Genomic DNA, 27,302 nt, shown 5'->3' with positions numbered 1-27,302 from the left:
GAAGAGACTCTCGGTGTCCACTAGGAGGCTTGACTTACAAGGTATTTGTCTCTGGATGCAAACATTTATGGCGTAAACTGTAAAATCTAGATGAAACGATGCTTTAAAGGACACGACTCGTTGCTGTTGGAGGATTCGGCGTTTCTTAGGTGAGAATGAGTGCATATGCTCATATAAACTCTGCAAACTTCTTTAAAAATTACGGAAAAACAAACAAACACTTGGACGAGCTAGGCTAAGCTAAGCTAACAGGGGCTTGTCGTATTATTTCCTCTCGCCAATTTGTGTTTTAGCATATACGGGTTTGTATGCAGCACAAAATTATAATTATTTGTAAACGGTGTCATTTATGCGTTTTGAACAGGGTATTAATAATGAAGAGGGTGGACCAAATGGTTTTCTTTTAATCATAAACAGCCCGTTAGCCGTTGTTAGCTGCGCTCACTCAGTGCTGCGTGCTACATAATAAATAATCCAAATGCTATCAGGAGCAGCAAAATAACGCATATTATCGTGTTAAAATGGGCATACGACTATTTTTTTCGCTCTTAGCCATACAATATAAATTATAATAGGAGTTGGCAGACATTAGCGCTGATAGTGTCAGTTTTGGTGGGGGTAATTATAAGGAACAGATTTAGGCTGCATCCCAAAACCTAGTGAGCTGCCTACATAGACAGCATTTTGGGAGATATGGGCGTGTTTTGAATCTAGTGAGCTACCTAGACTGCATTGTACTGCATCATATAACGTTACTAATATTATAACGTTCGAACTCGCCCATTATTGTCCAATATGCTGTCTATAGCTATCCAGCTTCTTCGTTTATTGAGACACAGCCTTAGACATTGACCTAATCTGCAGCAGGATTAATAGAGCAGTAAACAGCAGACAAAACGCAGTTTCTTTCCTAAAGTATACATCGTAAAACATTTTCCATATTTTCTGAGATATTCAATAGGAAACACATTTGAAATGGTAGATATTGTGATTATGGCACCAGCTTTGCTTTCTTTGTCCATTCTTCATTGAAATTACCATCTTGGGACTTTAATGACATATCCAGGAAAATGACGGAACTCTTCCATCACATTCAGTGTATCCTGACTTTTACTCCATCGTTGTTAATCTCTTCTTTCAGTAGATTATCAAAGATCAACAGTGTCCTCTCTGTTGGCCAGTCTAGTGTGCATCTATGAACTCCTTACCGCCCTCCACTTCTGCCGTCAGTAGCCCTGTCAGCTCCATAGATTCGCCACTGTCAGCCGTCAGCTCGTCCATCGGCTCTCCCGGCATTCCCGGCACCCCATCCGTCGGCTATGGACCCATCACCAACTCTCAAGTGAGCCACACATTCAAGTTCCTCTCCATATGATAAAAGTGCTGTATTGCTAGTCTTTTATTGTGTTCCTGATGACCACCACTTCTTGTTTATTTATCTCTAGCAGATAAACTCCTCAATGTCTCTGTCTGGGTTACATGCTGTCAGCAGCTCTGATGATGTGAAACCCCCCTTTGGCTTGAAATCTGTCAGTGGCTCTGGGCCAATGCTGTCCCAGAAACGGATGTGCGCCATTTGTGGGGACCGCTCCTCTGGTATGTACTAGAATGTAGAGCTTTCAGATTGCCTTTCTATTAGTGATGCACCAAATCCTTTTTTTTTTAAACCAACATTTTCATTTAGCCGAAAACCCAAACCATTTGAACTTGTTATGGTAAAGTTCTTCAGCAACAAGATGTTTCTTGATATTTCAGCTAAACATATTTTACATATTGATTTTCTAGCATTATTTTTGGTCATGATTTTGATCTAATATCAATTAATTGGTTATTTAGGTACAGGGCCGGTTCTAGACATTTGGAGGCCCTAGGCAAAATGTATGTTGGAGGCCCCCCGCCACGCCCTCCTCCCCTTCACCTTTCAGAATTCGCGAGTTCACACTTACATCAAATTAAATAGAGTAAATATTATACGTATTTGGCGTGCCCCATTTGTGATGAGAATAATCTAGAACTAGATTGTATTGTATTTTGGATTGTGTTGTTTACATCCAATAAGAGATTATTAAAATAAAAAATGAGGAGATGGGGTGGTGGAGGGATGCTGATAAACTGTCAATGAACAGAAGTAAGTCTGCCGTATAATATATACACCTCTTATTTCATTGATTGGGTTGATTAACTGAATGTGCTCCACTCGTGTTTAATAAGGTTGAATTTTGTGAACGTGTTCCTCCCGGACTTTAATAAAACATCATTAAATAAAAAGCACTTGAAACAAATATAATTCCTAACCATTTTATTTGTACAAAACCTGTTATCAGTATTTTAATATTTTTACTTAAATGAGCAAATTAATTTAACTTTAATTAATTGTTTTATCTGAAAAGTAATCTGGACCAGCACTTATTCTTATTCCATGGCCACCTACAGAGGCACTCCTCTGCTTTTTTTGGATGCAAACTCAAATATTTTAATGTTTAAAACAAATAATGTCAGGCTACATTTGTTTTTCTACACTGTAAAAAAATAATTTGTTTTGTTTTGAAAATGTTTATTTTCCTCATTGCTTAATGTTAATTTAATGACAATTTTTTTTTTATCAGTCAGGAATTTGTTTGCAGTAATTTTGTCCAGTAATTTATTTATAGTAGTACTATAATAGTATCCCACTATTTGGGATAATGAACAGTTTTGTTTTTGATAGACTAAATATAGTCATATTATGAATTGTAGTAGAGAAATACATTTAATATAAATATACACAAATCAGCTGCTAGTGGAAGTGATAAACTACTAAATAAAACGTCTAGTTATTTTTTTCAACTGTAATCGTGTACGGTACTTATTTATAGGCTTGAAATAGCATACTTATTTTCAATAAATATTGCAACAGTATTTATGATTGGAAAACGAAAGAAATTAAGTAACCTAGGTCTGTTATGAAAGAGCAGTAAATGTAGGCTAAACATCTGCGTTTTAGAAGATATACAGGCAGCCTACTGTTTTGAAACATAATAAGCAATAGTAAACTGCGTTTGCTCTTTGACTGACAAACTTCTTACTTTTTATTTAGTATTTTGCCAGTCAGCTCCTGACTAGGGCTGGAAACGATTCCAAAAAAATCGATTCCTTGATTCAGAGGCGTTAGGAATCAAGAGTCGATTCCACAGGTTGAATTTAATACCATAGAGGAGAATCGACTCCTTTTGAAAGATTCAGATGAACAGTTAATCATGAATTCGCCTCTATCTCAACAACAGTGACTGGAAATCACAGATTCTTTCGCACGGTTCGTTTAGAACGTATTTCTATTTTCTAACAAAAGTCAGCATTGTACGCTCGGATTCAAAGTGTCAGAAGCAAATTCAGTCCATCAACGGTGCCCGCCTCCAAGCCCGAGGCCCTAGGCAACTGCCTACTCCTTCTATAGGTAGCGCCGGATTTTAAATGAAAACGGTTTAAACATAAGTTTGAACTATAATGTATAGTCATTTCATAGTAGTATAATTTGTCATTTCAAATAATTTTGGTGATCATATATTATTTTCAGACATGCGGAGACTATGTACTATGTACTGACGCAACGTAGTTAACACTCACAAGTGCTTGCTTTGGCTGAATTCCAATAGTGTCAGTAGCCATTCAAAAATTGACAAATGTGTTATTAGAGGAGAACAACTAAATGAAGAAAAAACACATGCAAACAAGAAGAATTGTAGCATTAGAAGCGAAGGTAGGAGAGTAACTTTACTGGAAGGATGGAAGAATCAGTTTTCTGTCAATGAGCGAGATTGGCAGCCGGTTTGCTCTGTAGTAAAGTACTTGGCATATGCAAAACCTACAATGTCAAAAGACATGTGAATTTGATGTGTTTGTTTGATATACTTGCATTTTAAATAGATAAAAATAACAGCATCTGCCAAGTAGGGATGGGTATCGTTAAGGTTTTAACGGTATTACTACTCTTACCGATACTGCTTATCGATCCGGTACTTAAACGGTATTCTTATCGGTTCTTTTTGTTATATTTAAAAAAAGGGGGGTAAAAAATAATTTAGAACATAATTAATATTGCTTTATACTTTGAAATGTAAAATAAATATATATAGCAAAAGAAAAAGCAATGCTTTAACAAAACAAATAAAACATGTATGTTATGCAGAAGGGTGCAGGCTTTTGTGTTTTATCTACAGAAGACATAGGGCACCAAAAACAAAGTACACATGGTCAACACAAAAAAAGTATACAATAAAACAAATATACAAATTATATACACCCAGTGCTTTAATTTCAGTAATGTCTACTGACATTACTGTTCAGATGAGCAATATGGGCTTAAAAGACATCTAATAAAGTAATCAAATGTAAAATAACACTGCATAGTTTATCATAGATAGATTAAAGCTTAAAGAAGCCAAAATTATTTATTCAAGAGCTGCGGCCTATTTTCTCTTGATTCACATTAATGGAGCAATCTTCAGCAGGTTTATTAGACTGCTGCCTCTTTACGACCAAATGCAGATCTAATCATTATTACACATCATATTTTCTCCCAACAGTTTACGCCCATTTAAGACATAAAGTGCATTTAAGTGAATAAACTGTTTAAGTGAATCTCCAAGATGGTCATACAGTATTATCAAACGCGTCCTGCAGTTTAGCAACAGTAGAGACTGCATTCTACAACAATCACCGATCGTGCAGATTCTGATATTACGTTTGGGTTTTCGGGAGAAATGACAGCGCACCGCTGTGAAGGGAAGGAAGTTGCGCTAGACAGAATACGGGTTTAGTTTTTAATGGTTTTACCTCAAGTATCTTCTTTTTTATAATCATTGGAAGCCAAAATCTAAAATAAAATGTGTTTAATATCAAAGATCTAAAGTGTAACCATTAGAATGTTGTGTCCTCATAGTCACTCATTAAGCAGGGCTGTTGAGTTGTGTGCATCGTGGCTCCGTGTGAAAGATTGCTCTCTCTCTCTCACACACACACACACACACATACACACACACACACTCTCTCTCTTTAGCAAAAATGCATCACAGACAAATGGTTCAATATTATTATATATAGAAGTGGCTGGCAAGATAATGTCTTTATAGCAATAATAAATAGCATGTGTACTTTCTTAATTTCTACAGTACCGACAGCAGAACCGATAACGTCCAAGCTTATCGATCCAGCAGTCTTTCATAATTCAGCACCAGGGCCAGTTTAATACCGGGTTTCGGTACCCATCCCTACTGCCAAGTTGTTATACCTTATGTGCCACCAGAAAACACTGCCTCTTCCGTGTGTGCAACATCTAGGTATAATAATAATATTATCTGCTAATACAACAACATTAAAACTGATTGGTTTGCATTGGTGACGTCATATGTACGTAAATGATATGCGGCCCGTAAAACTTGAACTTGGACCATACCAGTGGAAAATAGAACCACTTATTTTCCAGTAAACGTACAGCTAAAGTAGTTCCTGGCTGGTCTTGACCGCTTTACAGTTCCATATCACTTTTTCAAATGATTCCGGTTATTTCAAGGTTCTTAAAGCCTACAGCAGCAAAATAACCAAAACCCACAAGGACATTGATCAAGCAAATAGATATGACAAATAATATGAAACAAGACAAACTGATAAACTATTTCCCCACAAAATTACATTTAATTATCTGGAAAGCACATTCTCTTTCTCCTGCTCTCATTCTTAAACGCATACATGCAGTACAGATTCACACACTTGCACACAAACTTTACTTTCAGTAAAATAACTTTGCAAATGAAAAGCTACTTGACAATGTTCAGTTGCAAGGTAGCAACGTCGCTGTTCTTGAAACAGTTTTGGGAAGAGATGTCTAAGAAGTTAGTTCACAGAGTAGCATTTTAAGGACAAACTCTGACAAATGTCTTGAAATAAAACATTTGAACAATGTCTTTGAGGCGGGGTGACCATAATTTAACCGCAGAAAAATAATGCTTCACGTCGTGGCCGCAATACCACCTCAGGTGTGCATTATTTTTCTAATAATTCAATAGCCCATCGTTAATTATTCCTTACTTAAATTGCACATTAGGCAGTTTTTTTTAATTAAAGGAATAGTTCACACAAAACTGAAAATTATCCCTCCTTCAAGCCATTCTAGGTGTATATTACTTTTTTATGTCAGCCGAACACAATAGTGCCCGAGATTTTGAAGCTCCAAAAAGCGCATCCATTCACCATAAAAATAATCCATACGACTCCAGTGGAATAATGCCTTCTGAAGTGAAGCGATGCGTTTTTGTAAAAAAAAAAAAAATCCATATTTAAAACTTTACTTGGCTCCTAGCAACGCCTGTACTCACGTTCACAAGAGAGTTACGTAGTCTTGAACATGATAAACATTTCACATTTTTTCCAGCAACCTTTCCTCAACAAAATAAATGTTTTAATGTTTAGTTTCTGCATGTTCTAACAGGTGATATTATTTGAAATCGTTAAACAGGTTTGTGTTGCCTGACTTTGATTACGTGTATCTTCAGCACAGTTTGCAGCGCAGGCTGCAATAATAATACGATACCTGTTTTGTCTATTATAAATCCACATTTGACAGTAGTAGTCGCTTAAGTTAGGATGCATATATCAATTTGTTCATTAACAAAAACAGTAACATCTGTAAAAATTGTAACAACTTAATTTTTATGTAAAAATTTAAGATTTAAATGATAAAATTTGAGTTTTATTCAAATTAACCATTGGTCATCCATGGTACATTTTGATCATAATTAGCACAGGTAAGCACATCAAAACCATGGTAAAATTTAACAATATAGTTTATATAGTATTTATATGAAAAACTGAAGCACAAATGCTATAGCTTAATCACAAACAACACTCATTTAAAGGGGTGGTTTACTGCTTTTTTTCTTTGCATGATTGTATTTATGGGGTTCAATATAACATGTCTTCGTTTTTTTTTTTTTTTTTTAAGCCTTATTTTTCATAAATTTCACCTTTATTGTAAGCTGATTTCTCCTCTGTCATTTGAACGACCGGTTGACTTCCTGATTCTATGAAACCACTCCCTCAGAAACAGGCAGGGGCTCAGATTGGTTAGTTGGGCCGGTGCGTTGTAATTGGCTAAAGTGCGCAGTGCACGTTGTCCGGAAACTTCACGCCCATCACCTTTACCGGCGAAAGTTGCATGTGCTCCGGTCAAATGTAAATAATGGTTTCTATACTGCCGTACAGTTTGAGCCAGAATCAGACCCAGAAAGCGGCAATGAAGAGAGTCAAGCAGAACCTCCCCAAACACGGCTGTTACAAAACGTTTCTGAATGGTAAATTTTTTTTATTATTATTATTCTATTCTACAATTATTATATAATAATTTCGATACGCTGTTACTTGAAAATGCCACTGCTGAAACTTGTTAGCTTTTGAGATACGGGTTTCTCCTGATTAAACATTTAATATAACTGAATAAATGATTGAGTAATACCGCAGCTGAAGTTTGCTGTTGCGATTACATTTTTTTTTTTTAAACACACATTTGTCTTACACACAAAATAGCATCAAACTAACTGGCTACTATAAACAAACAGCTTTGGCATCGGTTTACGTACTTCATCAAATCGAAAAATTACTTCATAAAGTATACATGGAAAATACATTTACAAAATTAGTACATAACTACAAATTGCAGGTTCAAAATGTTTGTACGCGTTTGTCATAGACACACGAAATAGCATAATTAAGTGGCTATAACGCGAGCGCTGGCATTTGTTTACGTCCCTGATAAAACTAAAACATTACGTTACGTCTGAAATTATACATGCAAAGTTAAAATTATTAAGTCTTACTTACAGGTTGTGGCCCAACAACGACTGCCTCTGGGTTTAAAGTTGGAACTGCTTCATGTTTTAGAAACAGTTTCTTGTTTAATCCGGCATTGAATTCGTGGAGATTCTGGAAGCTGTCTTCCGTAAAATGCGCAGCACAGAGAGCTACGATTACTTTTCAGGAACATAATAAAACAGAAATTGTAGCCATTGTTGACGAACTACATCGTCCATAGGAAGCCCGAACACCGAAGACATGACAGCTGGGTGAAAATAACACACTTTAGACGGCATGGCTACAGCTCTCCACTATAATTCTTCCTCTTCCACAACGCCGCAGAAATATGGCCACGCCCCATTTTTTGCATATTCCGGAGGGAGGGTTGATGTAAATGTATGGGTTAGCTACGTATAAAACCCGGGAAGTATCTCGTTGTAGTCCCATTCGAGTCGTTTTTGTAGGCATTAAACTTCCTGATTTTTAAAAGACGCTATCTCTGCTTACGTTGAACTTTCAGCGCAGCAACTTTGCAGATACTGTTCATGCACCAACAGCAACATTACACACTATTTAAAATGAAAAAAGTGAAATCGCAATCAACCACCCCTACATATGTGACCCGCTCTGGCGAAATGAGTCGGAAGTCACAACGTTCCATTTTAAGATATGGGCCGATTATGTGGAAAAACAATGAAAAATATAGCTGCAAGCAGCGATTACGGGCCCAAGCCGGTGGCACCGCCACCCTGGTGCCTTTAGTTACACTAAAGGCACCGGGCTGGCGCTGCCACCGGCTTGGGCCCTCCATCGCTGCTTGCAGCTATATTTATTTATATATATATATATATATATATATATATATATATATATATATATATATATATATATAAAAAGCCGCCACCCCGTTGCCTTTCGGGTTCCTGTGCACGACGGGCAATAACGTAACCCTGCTTTGACTGTCGAGAAGAAGTCTGCTTTAGAGCTTGCATCAGTGTGAGTCTTTCTGCTCCCCTCCAAACACACACAGAAAATGGGGGGGGCTGTCTGTGTGTGTGCCCTCCCTCCCTCCCTCCCTCCCCACACACACACACACACACACACACACAGAGAATGGCAGGGGGAACTCTGTCAGAGAGAGACAAAACCACATTCAAACCAAAATATCTGACTTCCTGTTGGTCGGAGCTAATGACTGTAAATGAGAAAGTTGTCCGGATCGATAAGCACAATATACAGACCGAGTTTTGTGACTGTAGGTAAAAATAACCCACCCACTTTAGTCAAAAGTATCTTGAAAGTAACACACTTCCTGCTGCCAGTTGGTGGCGCTATAACTTTGACTCACAATAGTCACATCCATGTGATCGCCCTCTTACAACAAACACACTGCTGAAGTTTCATCAAGATCAATAAATGTATGAAGACGTTATAACACATTGTGTTTTTCTTTTCTCGCCATAACTTCGTTTCCTCGCCACGGCCAAACCGTTCGAGATATCAAAAATCCGTCCGCAATTTACCGTCCTCAATGTCTTGACTTCATGCTGACCGAGTTTGGTGGCGATAGGATAATTTTTCTTGGACGAGTATATCAAATTCCAGGGGCATGCATTTTCATACAGCCCATAATAGCCGACTTCCTGTTGGACTGGCGTAAAACTTAGAGCACGAAAGTTGTTCGGCCCGATTAAATCTATATGTGTACCGAGTTTCATATTATTACATGCAAACGTGTTTGATATATGGACCAAGTTTTTCGGACCACGTTCAAGGGGGCGCTGTTGAGCTCCCCTGCCACGCCCGGGTACCAGCTTCAGCCCAGCCCTGATGGCCGCAGGTTCTGACCTGTGTGCAAAGTTTCAAGAGTTTTCGAGCACGTTAAGGGCCCCAAAAGTGCCCGAGAAGTCCCACACAGCAGAGAAAGGGTTAAAATAAAGCCCCCCTCCTCTCTCACACACACAGACACTGAGAGAGACTGGCAAAATTCCCATCAAATCACATTCAAACCAAAATATCTGACTTCCTGTTGGTCGGAGCTAATGACTGTAAATTAGAAAGTTGTCCGGCTCGGGGAGATAAATATAGATACCGATTTTTGTTACTGTAGGTAAAACTAATACCCCATTTTTGACTAAAGGTGGCGCTACTGAGCCCCTCCACCGCGCCCGTTTCTGAAACTTCACACATACCTAGTACCTAATAAATCTGATATGCATGTTGAGTTTCATGCAATTTGAAGCATGTTAAGAGCCTCAAATGCACCCAAAAAGAATATAACAGTTTAAAGCGTTGCCATGGCAACAGTATTTAAGATATCAATAATTCTTTCACAGGTCTACATCTGCCGTGTGTTTACATTATACACATAAAGTTTGAAGCAAATCGGGTAAAAATAAGAGGGTGAATTCAAAGCATTTTGAAAGTGACACACTTCCTGCTGCCAGTTGGTGGCGCTATAACTTTGACTCACAATAGTCACATCCATGTGATCGGCCTCTTACAACGAACACACTGCTGAAGTTTCATCAAGATCAATTAATGTATGAGGATGTTATAACACACTTCCTGTTTCCAATATTCGCCATAAATTCGTTTCCTCGCCACGGCCAAACCGTTCGAGATATCAAAAATCCCCTCGCAATTTTTCATCCTCCATGTCTTGACTTCATGCACACCGAGTTTTGTGGTGATTGGTTGAATCGTCTAGGAGGAGTATTTTAAATTCCATTGCATGTGTTTTTTAAACTACGCCAAATAGCCGACTTCCTGTTGGGCTGGGGTAAAAAGTCAGAGCACGAAGGATATATGAACCGATGAGATCTATAAGTGTACCGAGTTTCATATTATTACACGCAAGCGTGTTTGATTTATGGACCAAGTTTTCGGACCGCGTTCCAGGGGGCGCTGTCGAGCCCCCCTGCCACGCCCGGGTCCCAGCTTCAGTCCGGCTCTAATGGCCGCGGGTTCTGACATTTGTGCAAAGTTTCAAGAGTTTTTGCGCACGTTAAGGCCCCCAAAAGTGCCCAAAAGGTAGTAATATAATAATAATAAATAATAATAATAATAAATAATAAAGAAGAATAATCCGAAGGAAAACAATAGGGCCTTCGCCTTTTCAAGGCTTGGGCCCTAAAAATTAACAAAAAAAAATTGTGCTAATTTCAAAGAACAGACATTCAAAAATAATCTCCTAAAGTTTCGTAGTCCAGATAATTGAGTAAAGGTATTTAAAAGACTATTAAAGTTAACAATTAACATTGTTTTTCTCAACTTCTCTCGTCACCTTTGAGCATTTCCCTGGTGTCCCCTGAAGCGTTTCTATCTCTGCTCTCCAAAAATGGTGTTACACGTTGTATAGAACCAATTTCTAACCAAAAGCTTAGAAATGTACACAAACGCTGATCATTTGTCAATGGGAAGCCCCGTTTCGACTGACCGGCACGCGATTGGTCCAGCCATCCTCCTGTCAGAATCGCAGCGCTCTGTGTAAACAAGCTAACAGATCTCCTCAGAAAGATTAAATATTATTAATTTGAGAAATGTCTTGTTATATATTAATGTCTTTGGTCAAATTAAGCTGTAAAATAAACAGTGTATCCCTTTAAATGCAATGGATTTTGAAAGATATCAATAAAAAACGGGTTTATTTTAAAATAAATTTAAAAATTTGGGTCACTGTGACTCATTTTGCTGGATCAGGTCACATATAATATATGTTTATATTAGTCAAATCAACCAAATCAATCAAATCAACTTTTGTAAAAGGCAAAATGACCACACCTCTGATTTGGCTGAAAAATCTCAAAATCTCTTTTTTTCGCAGGATTTACTGCGACACAATTCAAATCAAACTCGGTTTTAATGATAATTACATTTGAAACAACAATAATACTAACCGTCAGGACATTTTATTGTGGTTTATCAGGAAAATGGTAATCGTTTCATCAATACATTCCTACATCTCGTTTCATCCCTACATGTATGATATCAGCCCTCTAAAACCATTTCATGAAAAACTGGAGTGGTTTTCGGTTGGTGAGATTTTGGTGTGTCACTACTTTATATGGAAAAAGTCAATAACATAATTCATTATTGTGTGGATCTTTTAATTTTTTTAAATACATTATAAAAATACAAGTACATAACACATTTATTGACTGAGATATACCTCTTATAATAGCATGTTTTTAACCGCAATGTACAATTAAATCAACAAAATTGTTAGGTATAATGTACTTATTGTCTTCATATTGTATTGCAAAACACGTTTGCCTCTATTGAGGTGGATACTGGTAAGATTAGGGTCAGGGTTGGTTGAATGGGTTGGTTTAAGGGTGTGTTAAGGGAAGGGTCAGCAGTGTAATTATAGATGTAATTACAGAAAGGAATTACGCTGGAATTACATGCTGATATTTTTTAAAGCATAAGACAATGTAAAAAATATATATATATTTCAGAAGTTTTTGAAAACAATGATTTAGACCTTTACACTCACATTAGGGCTGTAACGATTTACGATATTAAACCGAAATCGCGACACTCAGATCCACGAACCTGTCGCGGTGTGAGAAGGCAGATCGCGATCGACACACCGCTTCCCAGACTTATCTTTCTCGTCCAGAATAGATCCTAGGGCTGTGACGGGGTCTTTTACATATTAGGTATGGGAATTTCAAGCAAAAATAATATTCGAAGATCGCTGGGTATCATTTGATTATTATTCAAAAATCGCACCTCTCCCCCGCACGCACACACACACGCGCGCGCGAGCACACACACACACACACACACACACACACACACACACACACACACACACACACACACACACACACACACACACACACACACACACACACACAAGCAAACACCAGAGCAAGTGAGCAAAGCGCGCGGTGTATGTGTGTGTGGGGCACCGGCACGCGCGTGAACTGGAGCTCACCTCATAAACGAATCGAAACTTGTATAGAAAGCTTGAAATACTTTTACTTGATTTAACGTTAATTTAAAACATAAAGAAATGTCTGCTTAGGCTAATTCGTAGGAAGTGTGCATTTCTCTATGCGCGTTCACTTTGTGGCAAGCGTTATTCCTGCGCTTGAGATGCGGGTCATGCGGAATAGGCAATATACTATTTGTGCTTTACAGCACAGACAGTAAGCCTCGGTTACCTCAGAAGAATTTTTAACATGCTCGAATCATCTCCACAATGGAGTAGGCTATAGTTCGGTTTGTTTTTCAAAAGTATTTTGTTACAAGAAAAGAGTTATAGCTTTAGCTATTTATTTATTTATTTGCCTTTTAAAATCCTCCCTCCTCGCAAGAATCGCGGTTTGTATCGAATCGTGGGTCAGAAATCGGGATACGAACCGAATCGTGGGTTTGCTGTATCGTTACAGCCCTAACTCACATGTATTCAAGTTGTAGGGAAAATATATTAATTGGTGGTTAAACCAACATTTTTGCAGTCATTAAGTTTTTTTGAAAATGGTATAAAAGTTTTTTAAACCATATGAAACTAAAATAAATACAAAGAGTACATTTCTAAGAATTTGTAACGTGTTTTAAACTAAATGTTGGAAAGATTTTTCTGTGAACTTTCTTTTTTGTCATTGACATCCCATGTTTTAAAAAATGACATTTCATTGCATCTCAGAGGTAATGTGAACATGGTTTGTGTGTGCAGGGAAGCATTATGGCGTGTACAGCTGTGAAGGCTGTAAGGGTTTCTTCAAGCGCACAGTCAGGAAGGACCTGAGCTACACCTGCAGGGACAACAAGGAGTGTCTGGTTGATAAACGTCAGCGCAATCGCTGCCAGTACTGCCGCTATCAGAAGTGCCTGGCCATGGGAATGAAAAGAGAGGGTGGGTACCTGTCAGTCTTCCACCTTAAGACATGTCTCCTGTAGTGTGAATTATTACACCAGCTGTCTGTTTAGTCATATTTAGGTACTGGAGGTGGAGAATGGATGAGGTGAAACGTAGTAGCGTTATTGTAGTGTTGGAATAGGTTTTATGGTAGATCAGCATTATCTGATTCTGATTCTGCATTGTTTTCTTTTGAGAAAGTGGTGTCAGTTCTAGCACGTTAGGAGAAGCACAATGATCATCTGAAGCGAAGTGACAGTTGTGGATTGATTGGATTTAGTAAAACAATGTAGTAACAAACGGCCTATTAGTCCACAGCCCCTGACAGATGATGGAAAGCATGTCGAATGTGGGTGGGAAACAACCAGCAGGACAAAATCTAGGGTTGAGAACTGAGAACTAGTTGTGATTTTCATGACTTTACTTCCATTAACGGTTCATATATGCATTCAACGCCTTACTCACTGAGTCCTTTGTGTGGTTCACAAATTATTCAATGAGATGGGAACTATTGCCATATTATGTGTACTCAAGGGTCATGAACTGACAGATTTTTTTAGATGTTTAATAACAAAAAGGAAAAGGAAACAAAAACCCCCCAATAAAATATGCTATCAAAAAGTATTGGTCAACCATTAGGGTTTTTTAATAGCTGATTACGATATCATAAAGAACAAGGTTACAGATTGATGTTAAGGATAACATGCAATTTAATTTAAAAAATAGTATTCATGCACAATATTGCTGCAATAAATGTAATATTGACCCTTTTTGACATTTTCAGGGTTCTCAGACTTGTAAGTCGCCATAGCACAAACTTCTATAGTGGTAAACAGGAGATGGCAGTAAATATAATTTCTGTATTCTCGTTTGCTCCAAAAAAGAAAAGCAAAAAAAAGTCCATGATTTTATTTCCAAAAGAGGGAAAAAATATAGAGATTTATAACAGCAGTCAAAAGAGAGAAATATGCCATCACTTCAGCCATTGTAGTAGTGTTAATTATTTTTATTTATTTACTGCCATGGTAAATTATAACACAAAGTATAGTGTTATTGTCATAGTGGGTTGCAGGAAGGCAGACAAAGAAGAAGATTAGTTCCAATACAAAGTTTTAATGACAATCCAGAAGACAGACAGGCTGATCAACACACACTTACACATAACTGTGATTGGAGAGAGAATAAATGTGAGGGACCAACTTATACACCAAACACAAACGAGGATGATTAATAGAACCCAGCTGACACATAAACTAATAATGAGGAGCGGGCAAACTGAACAAAGGAACACATAATAATGAAACTAACTGAACATAATGGTGACATATCGCCCCCCCCTCCGGGAAGGTGCGACCACCCACCGTGGTCGAACAATAGAGGGAGGGCCAGAGGCGGCTTTGGAGAAGGACGATGCGATGGTGAAAGGCAGACGACACAAAAGGATGGTGATGGTTGGATGACGATCCCCTGGCGACGACAATGGTGGTTGGCCGATGGCACAGACTCAGAGCTCCCCAGTGCCGACAGCCCATGGCGGAGTCGAAGGAGGGAGGAGCCAAGATGGTGTTAAGGTGGCTGACGGCATCTGGGGGACGACCAACGAAGACAGAGCCGGTGGATACACTGGCGCAGACAGAGGGTCGAGGGAGCTGAGCGACATCGCTGGTGCAGGAGACCCAGGCAATGTCGCGGCGACGAGCGTCGTAGGTGGAGCCAGAGTACCCGAGGGCTGGGGCGATGACGGTGTGGGCGAGGACAGAGGCAATGCCGACGGGAGGGAGGAGCCTCCGAAGGGGTGGAGGGACGGAGTGCAGCGGATGGCCCGTAAGTCCGTGGCGTAAGTTGTGTGACGGCTGACCAAGGGGGAGCCGGTGGGACGAGGGAATCCGGAGGAGCCACTAGACTGAGGGTCTCTGGTGGAGCTGAAGGTGGGAGGAGCCAAGACGGAGCCGACAGGCCGAGACGGCGCAAAGGCCGGAGGCAGAGCCGAAGGTACCATCCTGGATAGGCACTGCTGGTGGTTGCTCGACCTGCGGCTCGACGTCATTGCAGAGAATCCCCAGAGACGGTGCAAGGCTGCAAGCATCCAGCAGCGATAGGACTGGAGGACCGGCAGAGTTCTGTGATGGTGGCGATGAAACAAGACTTGAGATGATAAAGGTAATCATGACACAGTTCATACAGGATAGAGCAAAAAATAATTCCTAGTTGTAACAGTTATCTTTGGATAATACAGATGAATTAGATATCGCGTGGGATAGGGTGGGAGTTGACAAATCCCCATTGAAGTCTATCAGCCAGTCCTTCGTCTCAGTTCCCTAGGCCGCTTATGTCTCGGGCTCACACCCCTGGTCAGATCCAAGCTGGGGCACTGCTTCCGGGGCGATGGTAAGCTCTGTCCTTTTCTCCTCTGGCTCTGGCTTACTCATCGCGGCGGGTGGTGCCGCTCTGTCTGCGGGGGGCCACGTGACTTCTCCGTGGTCGATGGTGGTGAAACAGGCTCTGGGTCTGGCTGAGCTCTGAATCGGGGCGCGACGCTCATCAGACACCTCACGACGGCTTCCCTCCAACTCAGTCCCTCCAAGTTCGCCCTGATCCAGAACAGGTTCTTTAAGGTCAAACTTAGCCCATTCCTCCATATTGGGCAGACCGATCATCTGTCACGGTGGGTTGCAGGAAGGCAGACGAAGAAAAAGATTAGTTCCAATACAAAGTTTTAATGACAATCCAGAAGACAAACAGGCTGAGCAACACATTACGGTGATTGGACAGAGAATGAATATGAGGGACCAACTTACATACCAAACACAAATGAGGATGATTAATAGAACCCAGCTGACACATGATATTATTCCAGCTGAAATAATAATGAGGAGTGGAAAAACTGAAAAAAGGAACGCATTATAATGAAACTAACAGAACATAATGGTGACAGTTAATGGTGAAAAATGTACTATGTATGCGATGCTGTGGAAACATGTTATCACAGTCTGTGGAAAGGGTCCATATTTGCTTAAATAATAAATTAAATAAAAAAAATATGGATTAATTATTGATATGTAAAATGGATGAAATTATGTATATCAATGTTTAAGTCAAAATTAGAAATGGCCAGAGTGATGGTGATTTTTATAGAATTCTTAATTAAAGATTCTTGTCATGTCATGGACTACACGTTGATGCACATTCATGTCTTTCTGTCGGGACGTCCTGAAGCGTTGCAGACACGGCATCGGTTGTCATTCACTATGACACACTACCGGTATATGACATTTTATCCAAAGCGACTTACAAATGAGAACAATAGAAGCAGTTAAACTAACTGTAGGACAACCAAATGCAAGTGCTATGACCCTTCTCAGTTTAATCTTACGCAGAACGTTTTTTTAATTAATTTTTTTAATAAATAGAATAGAAGAGAAAGTGTTAGTATTACTGGATCAAGTGCTGCCAAAAAAGATGCGTCTTCAGCCGTTTCTTGAAAATGACTATGGACTCAGCAGCTCTGATTGAGTTGGGTAGGTCATTCCACCACGAGAAAGAGATTTTGTGCCTCTTTGACATGGCACCACAAGACGACGTTCGCTTGCAGAGCGCAAGTTTCTGGATGGCACATAAGTCTGAAGTAATGAGTTGAGGTAAAAGGGAGCAGAGCCAGTGGTTGTTCTGTAGGCAAACGTCAGTGACATGAATTTGATGCGAGCTGCAACTGGCAACCAGTGCAATTTTGTGAGGAGAGGAGTGACGTGTGCTCTCTTTGGCTCGTTGAAGACCACTCTAGCTGCAGCATTCTGGATCAGTTGCAGAGGTTTGATCGAGCAAGCTGGAAGACCAGCCAGGAGAGCATTACAATAGTGCAGTCTGGATAGAACAAGCGCTTGGACAAGGAGTTGTGTAGCATGCTCTGATAGGAAGGGCCCGATCCTCCTAATGTTGTACAAGGCAAATCTGCAGGACCGGGCAGTTCTAGCAATGTGGTCCGTGAAGTTATACGAGATAAAATGATCGATTCTTGCGTCCCGAACGACGCTCATTGTCGTTTACGAATCACCACGACACACTATATCAAAAGAATTGTGCTAAAATCGGGCTGATATCCTGTAGTCTGAACCTGGCATTACAGTACACTTAGTACAGGGACAGTCCACCTACAGCAATCTGCCATTAAGTGTCTTGCTTAGGGACACAATGGTTGTTTTTGAATTGCATCTTTCGGTTTCCAGGCCAGAACTTGAACCACTAGCCAACACCACTCAGTGGTGTGGTACATTCCTGGCTGATTCCTTGACATTTATGAGTATCTCATCTTTTGTTCTGCCCCAGCTGTTCAGGATGAGCGTCAGAAGAATAAGGAGCGGGATGGAGACTATGAATACAGCAGTTCAGCCAATGAGGAGATGCCTGTGGAGAAGATCCTGGAGGCAGAGACAGCTGTAGAGCACAGAACAAACCTGCACTCTGATGCCACTGGTTCAGTGAGTGTATTTACATGCCACTGATAGCTGTGTATTACGCTATTCGTTTTGAAAGTCTAAAGAACCTGGCACCTTTCCAGGAGAAATGGGAAATAAGCACTTTGTTGAAGGGTGTTATTATTATCCAAATAGTATAATTAAACCTGTATAATTTGTATCAATAGTATGTAGAAAAAGGAATATCATTTTTTTTATGTCGATACCAGATCTGCATGATCATTTGTTAAAAGATCGCAAACTCATTCCTAAATGACAGAGATTCGCCTGTGTCTGTTAAACCTTTGACAAAATCACACCTGAACATTCCAATCTGCGTTGGCGCTGCCGCTGACCCAGAAAAAGCAGGTGTCATGTATAGGTATGAAACACCATCACAAACAGTCTTTTCAACCACACAGTATCATTATTTCTGTCTTACAGATATTATCACAGAAGTACTGGCATAAAAGTTTATAGTTCGGATATAAACCTGTCTATAAAGGGATCAATATAGAGCAAATCGCCTTTTGAAAGTAACTTGACACTTCAAATAACGATTGTGTCGATTGCATCATTACATGACTAGGTTGCGACAAGTGACCTGTCTATAATTGACTATAAATGTATTTGTCATTGAATCATTCTTTCAAGAGATTCGTTCTAAAACGCTGATGTGTGAACAAGTGAAGTCTTTATGAGTGAGCCATTGAATTTGAATTTGAGCTTAATTTAACAGCACAACCTGCATAACAAATGGAATACTCTTGAGTCAGATTCCTCGTTATTTTGAATGTGAAGAAATCAAGTTTACTCAAGAAAAATTTTAAATAAAAAATTTGTAATATTTTTTTTAGGGTTCCTGTACTTTTAGTCAAGTACTTGATGTGTGTACTTCGTCCACCACTGCATTTTGACATCGCTACTGGGGAATAACCTGATTTTCTTTGTAAAGTCTTGTAAAGGTGGTTTACTTTCTGGGTTATTGGGTTGCATGTAAACCTGTACAATGGGTTATTTCAGTAAGCTGATTTTTGGGAGCAATCAGCTTATTGGTGTTCATGTAAACATGCTCAGTGTCAGCAGTCACCTCGAAATGGAAGATATAAAAGCTGGTAAAAACTAAGGTTTCAGAAATGTATTTGCAAAGTTATGCCAAGCATTGATTGTTGTCAACTGTTGTCAGTTTCCAGCTGGGTTAAAAAGCCCTTTTTTAAAGCTGTTTAAATGCTGGTATTCCCATAGCTGGTTTAGAGATTAATATCTTACTCCTAAAAATGTCTTTGAATTCTCAGTGTTTGGACTTGAATATCCCCACACAGTGAGATGGACAGGAATGAAGCCCTCAGATGTTTATCAGTTAAAAAATTCCCTTTATGTTGTCCATTTGCTCTAACTCTCTCCTCCACTGACTTCTCTGTTCTCCAGTCCAATGATCCAGTCACTAACATCTGCCAGGCTGCAGACAAACAGCTGTTCACTCTGGTGGAGTGGGCCAAGAGAATCCCTCACTTCTCTGAGCTGCCCCTGGATGACCAAGTCATTCTGCTCAGGGCTGGTACGAGCGTCAGACATTCTCACACTCATTTTGAGTTGCAGCTAATATCTGAAATATGAATATATATATATATATAAAAAATACTCCGCATTCTGAAGAGAAATATAAGATGTTTACACAGGACGGATAGATGGAGAATAGCTAAAGGGAATAGATCCAATGATTTAATAGTTACGTATGTTTGTCTTAAAATGCAACACTCATGGCACAAGACACTAAAAACAGCAAGATGCAATGCACTGACAAAAAAAAAGGAGCGGATGAAAAAATAGAGCGCTTGGATGAGTTATGTTAAGGGCATACATATCTAAATGTACATGGAAAGTGTTTTACTATGTGTATGTGATATTTTTATAACAGGATGGAATGAGCTCTTGATCGCTGCCTTCTCTCACCGCTCCATCAGCGTGAAGGATGAGATTCTGTTGGCCACAGGTCTACACGTGGCCAGAGACAGCACTCACAACCTGGGAGTGGAGGCCTTTTTTGACAGGTCACACTTAACACTGTGTTTTACATCTGTTTAATAATGTAGTATTTTTAGAGGCTTAATGTTTATAATGTCTGTACAGGGAGAGTTCACACAGTGCAGAGGTGGGAGCCTTATTCGACAGGTAATGCCTAACATCTTCTTCACTTATATTTACCTGTCTGTGTACCAGTAATTCTGCCTTTCAGGTGATTTAGACCTCATTGAATGGTTATTTTTCTCATTTCTTACACATCTGCAGGGTGCTGACTGAGTTGGTCTGTAAGATGCGTGATATGCAAATGGACAAATCTGAACTTGGCTGTCTGCGTGCCATAGTTCTGTTTAACCCAGGTATGCATTTTTTATTTATTTTTTTTCCTCTAGAATCTATTTAAAGGAAAATGTCAATAACAGTTCCATGGATGATATATTTCTGAATTTGTTTTATTTCTTTACTTTTGTTACTTTGTTGATTGATTGTATTTTTTTTTTTAAAGATAGTCATCATTTACTCACCCTATTGTCGTTCTAAACCTGTTTGACTTTTTTCTTTTGTGGAACACAAAAGAAGATATTTTTTAAAAAGGTCTCCAATGGTTTTTGTTTTTGTTTTGTTTTTGTCCATACAGTGAAAGTCAGTGTGGTCCAATGTTATTTTGGACACCAGTGACTTTCATTGTATGGACAAAAACAGTTAAACATTCTTCTAAATAAATGTACATTCTTCTAAATATCAAAACATCTGGTTTGGAATAACACGAGGAAGAGTAAACCATGCCAGAATTGTTTCATTTTAGATTAATTATATCTTTAATTACCTGAACACATGTAAATTCCTTTTATCAGGTTAAGGTCATAAACAGTTTAAAGGTGAAGTATGTAATTTCTGCAACACTAGTGACACCTAACATCGACATTGACAAATTCAAAGCATATTTTGCCATCGTTCTTTTGAACGTCACCAACATCACAGCACAGCCCTTATGGGTGTTTGTGAAGGCATGTCTCAACAGGTAAAAGTTGGCTACTTTCAATAAAATAGCCAACAAATTAGGAATACTTTTAGCTGTGATGCTATGTGTCATGAGTAAGCAATTGAGTAGACTAACACTGTCTAGAGCGAATGTGTGTGTTTCATTTTTTATAAACCCATACAACGAATCTGCAATGGCCGCATTTTTAACATGATGTGCCATAACTATTTGAGGCCGTCTACACAACGCATCAAAGTGAACAATATAAACTGGTTCATTTGTCTTTCTGAACGGGTGCATGATGATGCTGTATGGTGTTCCATTGTGTCCAGCACGTAGCATCGCAATGCCCCATTCGCTTTGACGTGTTAATGACCTGTTTAATTTTTCAGGGTCTAAATGCAGTGAATTTTGGCTTGCACTGCTGTAACTGAAGGTACATTTATTTTCCCATGTTAATACGTCAGCCATGGTCCCACACCGGCTAAACACCCTCAGCCTCTGCTACAGTAGCCACTTCCCAAACTCTTGCTGTAGGTTGAGCTGATCAAACAGATGGAAAGGTCTGAGCGGACTCCTCTCAATGTTTTCATGGTGCCTGGAACGCTAAATGTTTACAATTTTGGGGGAGAAAAAGCCATGAATGGCATACTAATAGTCAGTGAACAATAAACTGGTTTAAGATAATGCATTTTAACAACAAATCTTACATACTTCACCTTTAAGCAAAACCTGATCGGCACATCTAGATTTGACCCTGAATTAACTGTGCTTGTCAACACCTTGACTGGCATTTTGGCAGAATATATATTGTGCATGCCTTTGACATCAAAACTGGAGAAAACCCCTAAAGTTTATGCTGAATATTTCCAATATTTCTTAGATGCCAAAGGTCTGACCAGCAGCAGTGAGGTTGAGCTTCTCAGAGAGAAAGTATATGCGTCCCTGGAGTCCTATTGCAAGCAGAAGTATCCAGATCAGCAGGGGAGGTGAGTGTTCTGTACTGACATGGGGTGAATTCACCAATAGCCTACGCAGTATTTCATCACCAAAACATAGTTTTATTCTCTAGACACCTCCAATCCAGCTTAAGCAGGTGCTGACGCTCTTAAAAATCACATTTATATTGTGCATACAAATAAATTCTGCTATTGGGCACAATTCAGTCTTTGCCCACCTTTTCACTGACCCTCATAACTAAACGGGTGTTGTGCCTTTTAAACTAGTACATGTAAATCACCTCTTTTATGATTGACTGACCTTTTTTCTATGTGAAATCCACAAGCGTATTTCACACTGTCATTCATAAAAGTCATGAACAGTCATATGTTACCATGCTCCTGGTTGTTAGAGTATCATGGGAGACGCCCCCAAAAATCTGCCTGCTTGCTTACTCACAGGTTTGCCAAGCTCCTCCTCCGGCTTCCTGCGTTGCGTTCCATTGGCCTTAAGTGTCTGGAGCACCTTTTCTTCTTTAAACTGATTGGAGACACCCCCATTGACACTTTCCTAATGGAGATGCTGGAGTCGCCCCACTAGCTGCGGCAGAGGAAGATTGGGAGACAGGGTTTTTCTACCCTAGGTCCTGGAGATAACTGTGACTGCACTTTTTCTTCCCAGGGGAATTACAGCGATTGGTCAGCCTCTGGTCTGGGGGTATTTTTTTCATTTATGTCTTTTTTTTTTTTTTTCTCTTGACTGTCTCTTAAGTGCACCATAGAGTCTAGAGACCCAAAACTTGCCATGAAAAATTATTGGTGCTACATTTCAACAGTAAGCTAACTATATATATATATATACATTATATATATATATATATAACAAGTTTAAAACTCAATGTTTTTAAGTATGGAAGCTCCAGTTACCTGACTGGTTTAGATAAGTGGGGTTTACATTTTGATAGAACCATTTGAGGCTTTTAAAACACTGTGGATGATAAGCTTTAATCATATGTAAGTGTGCTTCACCATCTCTTAAGTTTGGGTGCTTTCTTCCTGTACGGATAATTTATTTTGCCCCGACCTGTAAGGACTGGTCAAGTGGGCGAATAGTTGAATGAATTAATTCGGTATTATAGATTTATAAATAATAATAAAAAAAGTAAAAAATACACGCAATTTTACGTGATATTGTGCAATGTTAAGCCTAAATCCAGAGGTCGACGTGAGGGAAATGCAAGCACTCTTTTTATTATCTCACGCACTCATTTTATTATCACGTCATGAGTGCCTAACAGACATATGCTTGATTTATGTTTTTTATTTAACGTTTGACAGAAGACAGGACAAACAAAAAGATTAATCTCTGTTCACGTCATCAGCAGTGATCGTACGAAGCAGGTCAATTTCTTTGGTTCTCTTTTTGTTTTGCCTGAAGTGTCCTAGGCTGAAATTGTCTTAAACCTGCATTGGTTTTATTAGTTAACTGTCAGTTAATAATACACTTTCTTCTCTTATTACATATCAGGTAACTGTATAAGAGTGATAATTCCTTAAGTAAACTGCACTACACAAAAAAAAAATGTCATTCCTTTTTTTTTTTCTTTTTTTTTTTACCAGTGTCAGATAAAAAAAAAAAAATTACTTTGGTGCTTTGGAATCGACATTTGGGTAACACTTTATAATAACTTTCATTAATAAATCGTTAAAAAATATTATATAATGCTTACCAGATAAGTTAATATTATCCATATAGCTAGAAATATGAGATGATGTGCTTATGTAATGTTATTAAACATTACATGATGGTTTGCAGATCATTATTTAATGCAAATTGATATACTTACAAATGTCATTAAACTTTCAATTCATATGATCATGCACTTTAAACAAATCTACAAATTATTTTGACAGATGGTTTTCAATGATTAAAAGCTCCATTAATAAATCATTAACAAACATGATATATATTAACTAATGATCCGTTTAGTATTATTTCAAATAGCTATGACATAATGTGCCTGCTAATGTTTACTAATGAAATTATTAAACATTACATAATGATTAAAATATTATTTTACGTAAATGAAAAATGCTTACAAATGTCATTTAACTTTCAATTCATATGATCATGCACGTTTTACTCATCTAAAAGTGATTTAACAGATGTTATACGATTAAAAGCTTATTTGTTAATGTACATTTGATTGCTAGCAAATGTCATTAAACTTCAGTTCATATATTACCTAATGCACTTTTTTACATTTACAAATGTTGTGGAAAAAATAGTTTAGGCTTTTTAATATATATTAGCGTAATATAGCCTATTCCACGTTCAAGCGCACTTATAAAGCTTCCACACGGATTACATCATCAGAGAGAATGTTGTTTTCAATTTGAATTTGTTAATTTAAAAGTAGACATTTCAAGCTTTCTATAGATATATTTCTCATGTCTAAAAGGCATTTTTGTGACGCCCTCCAGTTCACGGAGACCAAGGCTTTTTACAAAAGCACAACGTTTTGTTGTTATTGTGTACACAAATAAAAGTAGTAGTTCAAATGATGTTACTTTTATCTGTATGACCAAAAACTACAGAGTATTTTAAGCTATACTTCAGCATCCACACTCAGCACAAACACTTGGATAGGCACCTAATAATAGCACACATTTATCTGTTAACGTTAGAGCAAGCGGCCATGTAAAGTTGCTACTACTTGCATGTTTTAAATAATAAGCCATATTTGAGGTCAATGAATGAAAAAGCAAACGTTTGGATTTCCTGCCCGACATACTGTAATTAAAACAAGGACCCCCCCATTAACTATGACTTTGCCACTTCCTGTTGAGTTTTTTGGTCGACTATTAGGGGGTAGCCCTTAAATGTTTACTATTAATCATTTAGAAACTTCATGGGCATTGGACTTTTATCTACTGTAACAACGTTTGTGTAAAGGTGGTTAGTTAAGTTTAGCTAAATGCTTGCTAAAGTCAACAATAACAGATAATTGTAATTTGTTTGCAAAACATGTTTTCATTACCTCAAAACTTAGTATCAACAGGAAAACAGTTTTCAAGAAAATATGTAATTGTTCACTTCACTGTTCATTTATCAAAACAATGTAATTCAAGCAGTTTGAACAGAGCTTCCTTATAGTAATCAAATTGACACCTTGACCAACCCTTAAACCTACCCATACCACCAACTCTGTCCCTAACCTTACCTGTATCCCACCTCAACAGCAGAACAAGTGTTATACAATACAACATGAACATTTCTCCGTCCTTCGGATGAGACGTTAAACCGAGGTCCTGACTCTCTGTGGTCATTAAAAATCCCAGATCTCAAATTTGCCCATTGGCCTCCTAATCATCCACATATACTGATGAGCTACATCACCGTCTCCTCTCCACCAGTAAGCTGGTGTGTGGTGGGCGTTCTGGCGCAATATGGCTGCCGTCGCATCATCCCAGTGGATGCTGCACATTGGTGGTGGTTGAGGAGAATCCCCCCTTCCATATGTAGAGCGCTTGAGTACCTAGAAAAACGCTATATAAATGTAACAAATTATTACTAATTGTACCTAACAATTATTATAAAAAATTGTTTTTACCTTAGTACATAGTAAAGACACCTAATATGAAGTGGGACCAGTCATTCTTATAGCTCAATTTTTTGTTGAACATCCGGATCACATCTGTTTTCAAATTATTTTAAATTTACAGTCCATGATCATATGAATCAAAAATGTACGCATTTTAATTTACATTAAACAATGATCTGTTAATCATCATGTAATGTTTAATAAGTTAATTAATAATGATTAACAAGCAATGATTAATTCTCACATTTCTAGCTATATGAATATATATAATTATCCGTTAAGCATTATATAATGTTTGTTAATGATTAATTAATGAAAGTTATTATACAATGTTACCAACTGCAAAAAGGAAAAAGTACAGCTATCTTCAGCTTTATAGAGAGACTAAATCTGAGCAATATGAAAGTTCATTGGTGTGGACTTGCTGTTTGTATTTGGAAAACCTTCCAACTTGAAATTTCTACAATTAATTTCTTCTAGTACTGTGCAGACCCTGTTGTTCAGGGACATTGTGTAGCTATTGTGTAGACATATACAGGCTAGGAATCAATATATAATCTCTTGCTTTTTTCACTTTCTTTAGTTTGTAGTTGGCATACAACTTGCAGAAAAGACATAGTTTGCACTGGATTTTACCATGAATCCTAGACTTTGGATTTTGTCTTTTATTACCTTTCTGTGATCTGAGCTGATTTGCTTTTCGTTTCCTTTTGACCTACCGGTGAGATTTGTGTTTTGTTTCTTCTTTCTTTCTTTTTTTTTGCTTTTCCATGGCATCTTTCTGTCCTTGCTGACAAAGTTATGGGGACAAATGCAAACTCACTTTTGCCATAGATATATCTAACAAACAAGCAAACAAACAAACAAACACACACACAAGGTTGTTTTTGTATGGTCTTGTACAACCAACATCTTTACTGCATTAGGCATGTTACATGTCTGTTGTTGCACTAAAATTGTCATACAATTATGATTGTAATGAGATTCCATCAGTTTCGATGTTGTCACAGCTCATTTTAGAGGAGCCCTGTGACACTGCAAGAGAACCATCTGCTGTACATGACCCTAAATAAAGGTGGTGATATGTCTAACAACTCTGTTCCTGGAGAGTTTGTGTGACTGAATGAGTGAATCGTATGGAAACCCGTTGAACTAATTCCGACTTTTTCTTTCACAAAAGCAACTTATTTCTCGTAAATGCGACATTCTTGACTGTTTTGCACGACACTGTTTTCAACTAAAAACCTTCACACGGATCTGTGAATTTTGGCCATTCATGTACATGAAAACTGGGCCTGAAAACAAACTTTTGAAAACTGCTTTCAAAGTGCACATTGAAAACGATACCATTATCATCTCAGTTTAAACTACATAAAAAAACAGTGAGGTCATGCGCATGCGTATTAGCGGGTGGTATTTCTTTACAAAGTGACATCGCCTACTGGTCTGGCAGCATAACAGCGTTTTTAGTCATTTTCACTTTGTGAATGGGGATCATTTCAACAACGTTGTCATCTGTGGTACACAAAACGTTTACAAAAATGTGACTTCATCTGATATTATTATATAGCTCTGTGGAATACGTGATTCTGATTGGTCAATCGCACC

The 27,302-nt window shown here is 38.4% G+C and overlaps 1 protein-coding gene across 5 annotated transcripts; it reads left to right on the top strand.

The window, feature by feature from the left end:
- rxrbb (retinoid x receptor, beta b) lies at positions 1-26,788 on the top strand (the record flags this gene model as incomplete). Of its 5 annotated transcripts, none has more annotated exons than XM_079625116.1 (11): positions 1-149; positions 1,142-1,342; positions 1,449-1,596; positions 13,514-13,693; positions 18,020-18,171; positions 19,576-19,705; positions 20,066-20,198; positions 20,278-20,319; positions 20,437-20,528; positions 22,035-22,140; positions 22,552-26,788. In XM_079625116.1, exons 2-11 carry the CDS (start codon positions 1,196-1,198, stop codon positions 22,688-22,690), a joined length of 1,269 nt encoding a protein of 422 aa, XP_079481242.1. In that variant the 5' UTR covers positions 1-149; positions 1,142-1,195. The 5 variants fall into 5 exon arrangements, with proteins under 5 accessions (XP_079481242.1, XP_079481240.1, XP_079481244.1 ...); XM_079625114.1 differs by having other exon boundaries at positions 13-149; positions 1,446-1,596; XM_079625115.1 differs by having other exon boundaries at positions 16-149; positions 1,145-1,342; positions 1,446-1,596.
- Positions 26,789-27,302: the final 514 nt, after the last annotated feature.

Source organism: Phoxinus phoxinus (genome assembly GCF_949152265.1).
Source record: "Phoxinus phoxinus genome assembly, chromosome: 10".
In the NCBI taxonomy this organism is placed as follows: Eukaryota; Metazoa; Chordata; class Actinopteri; order Cypriniformes; family Leuciscidae; genus Phoxinus; species Phoxinus phoxinus.
The sequence above is the reverse complement of the archived record's forward strand: the minus strand, read 5'-3'. Positions and strand labels throughout refer to the sequence as shown.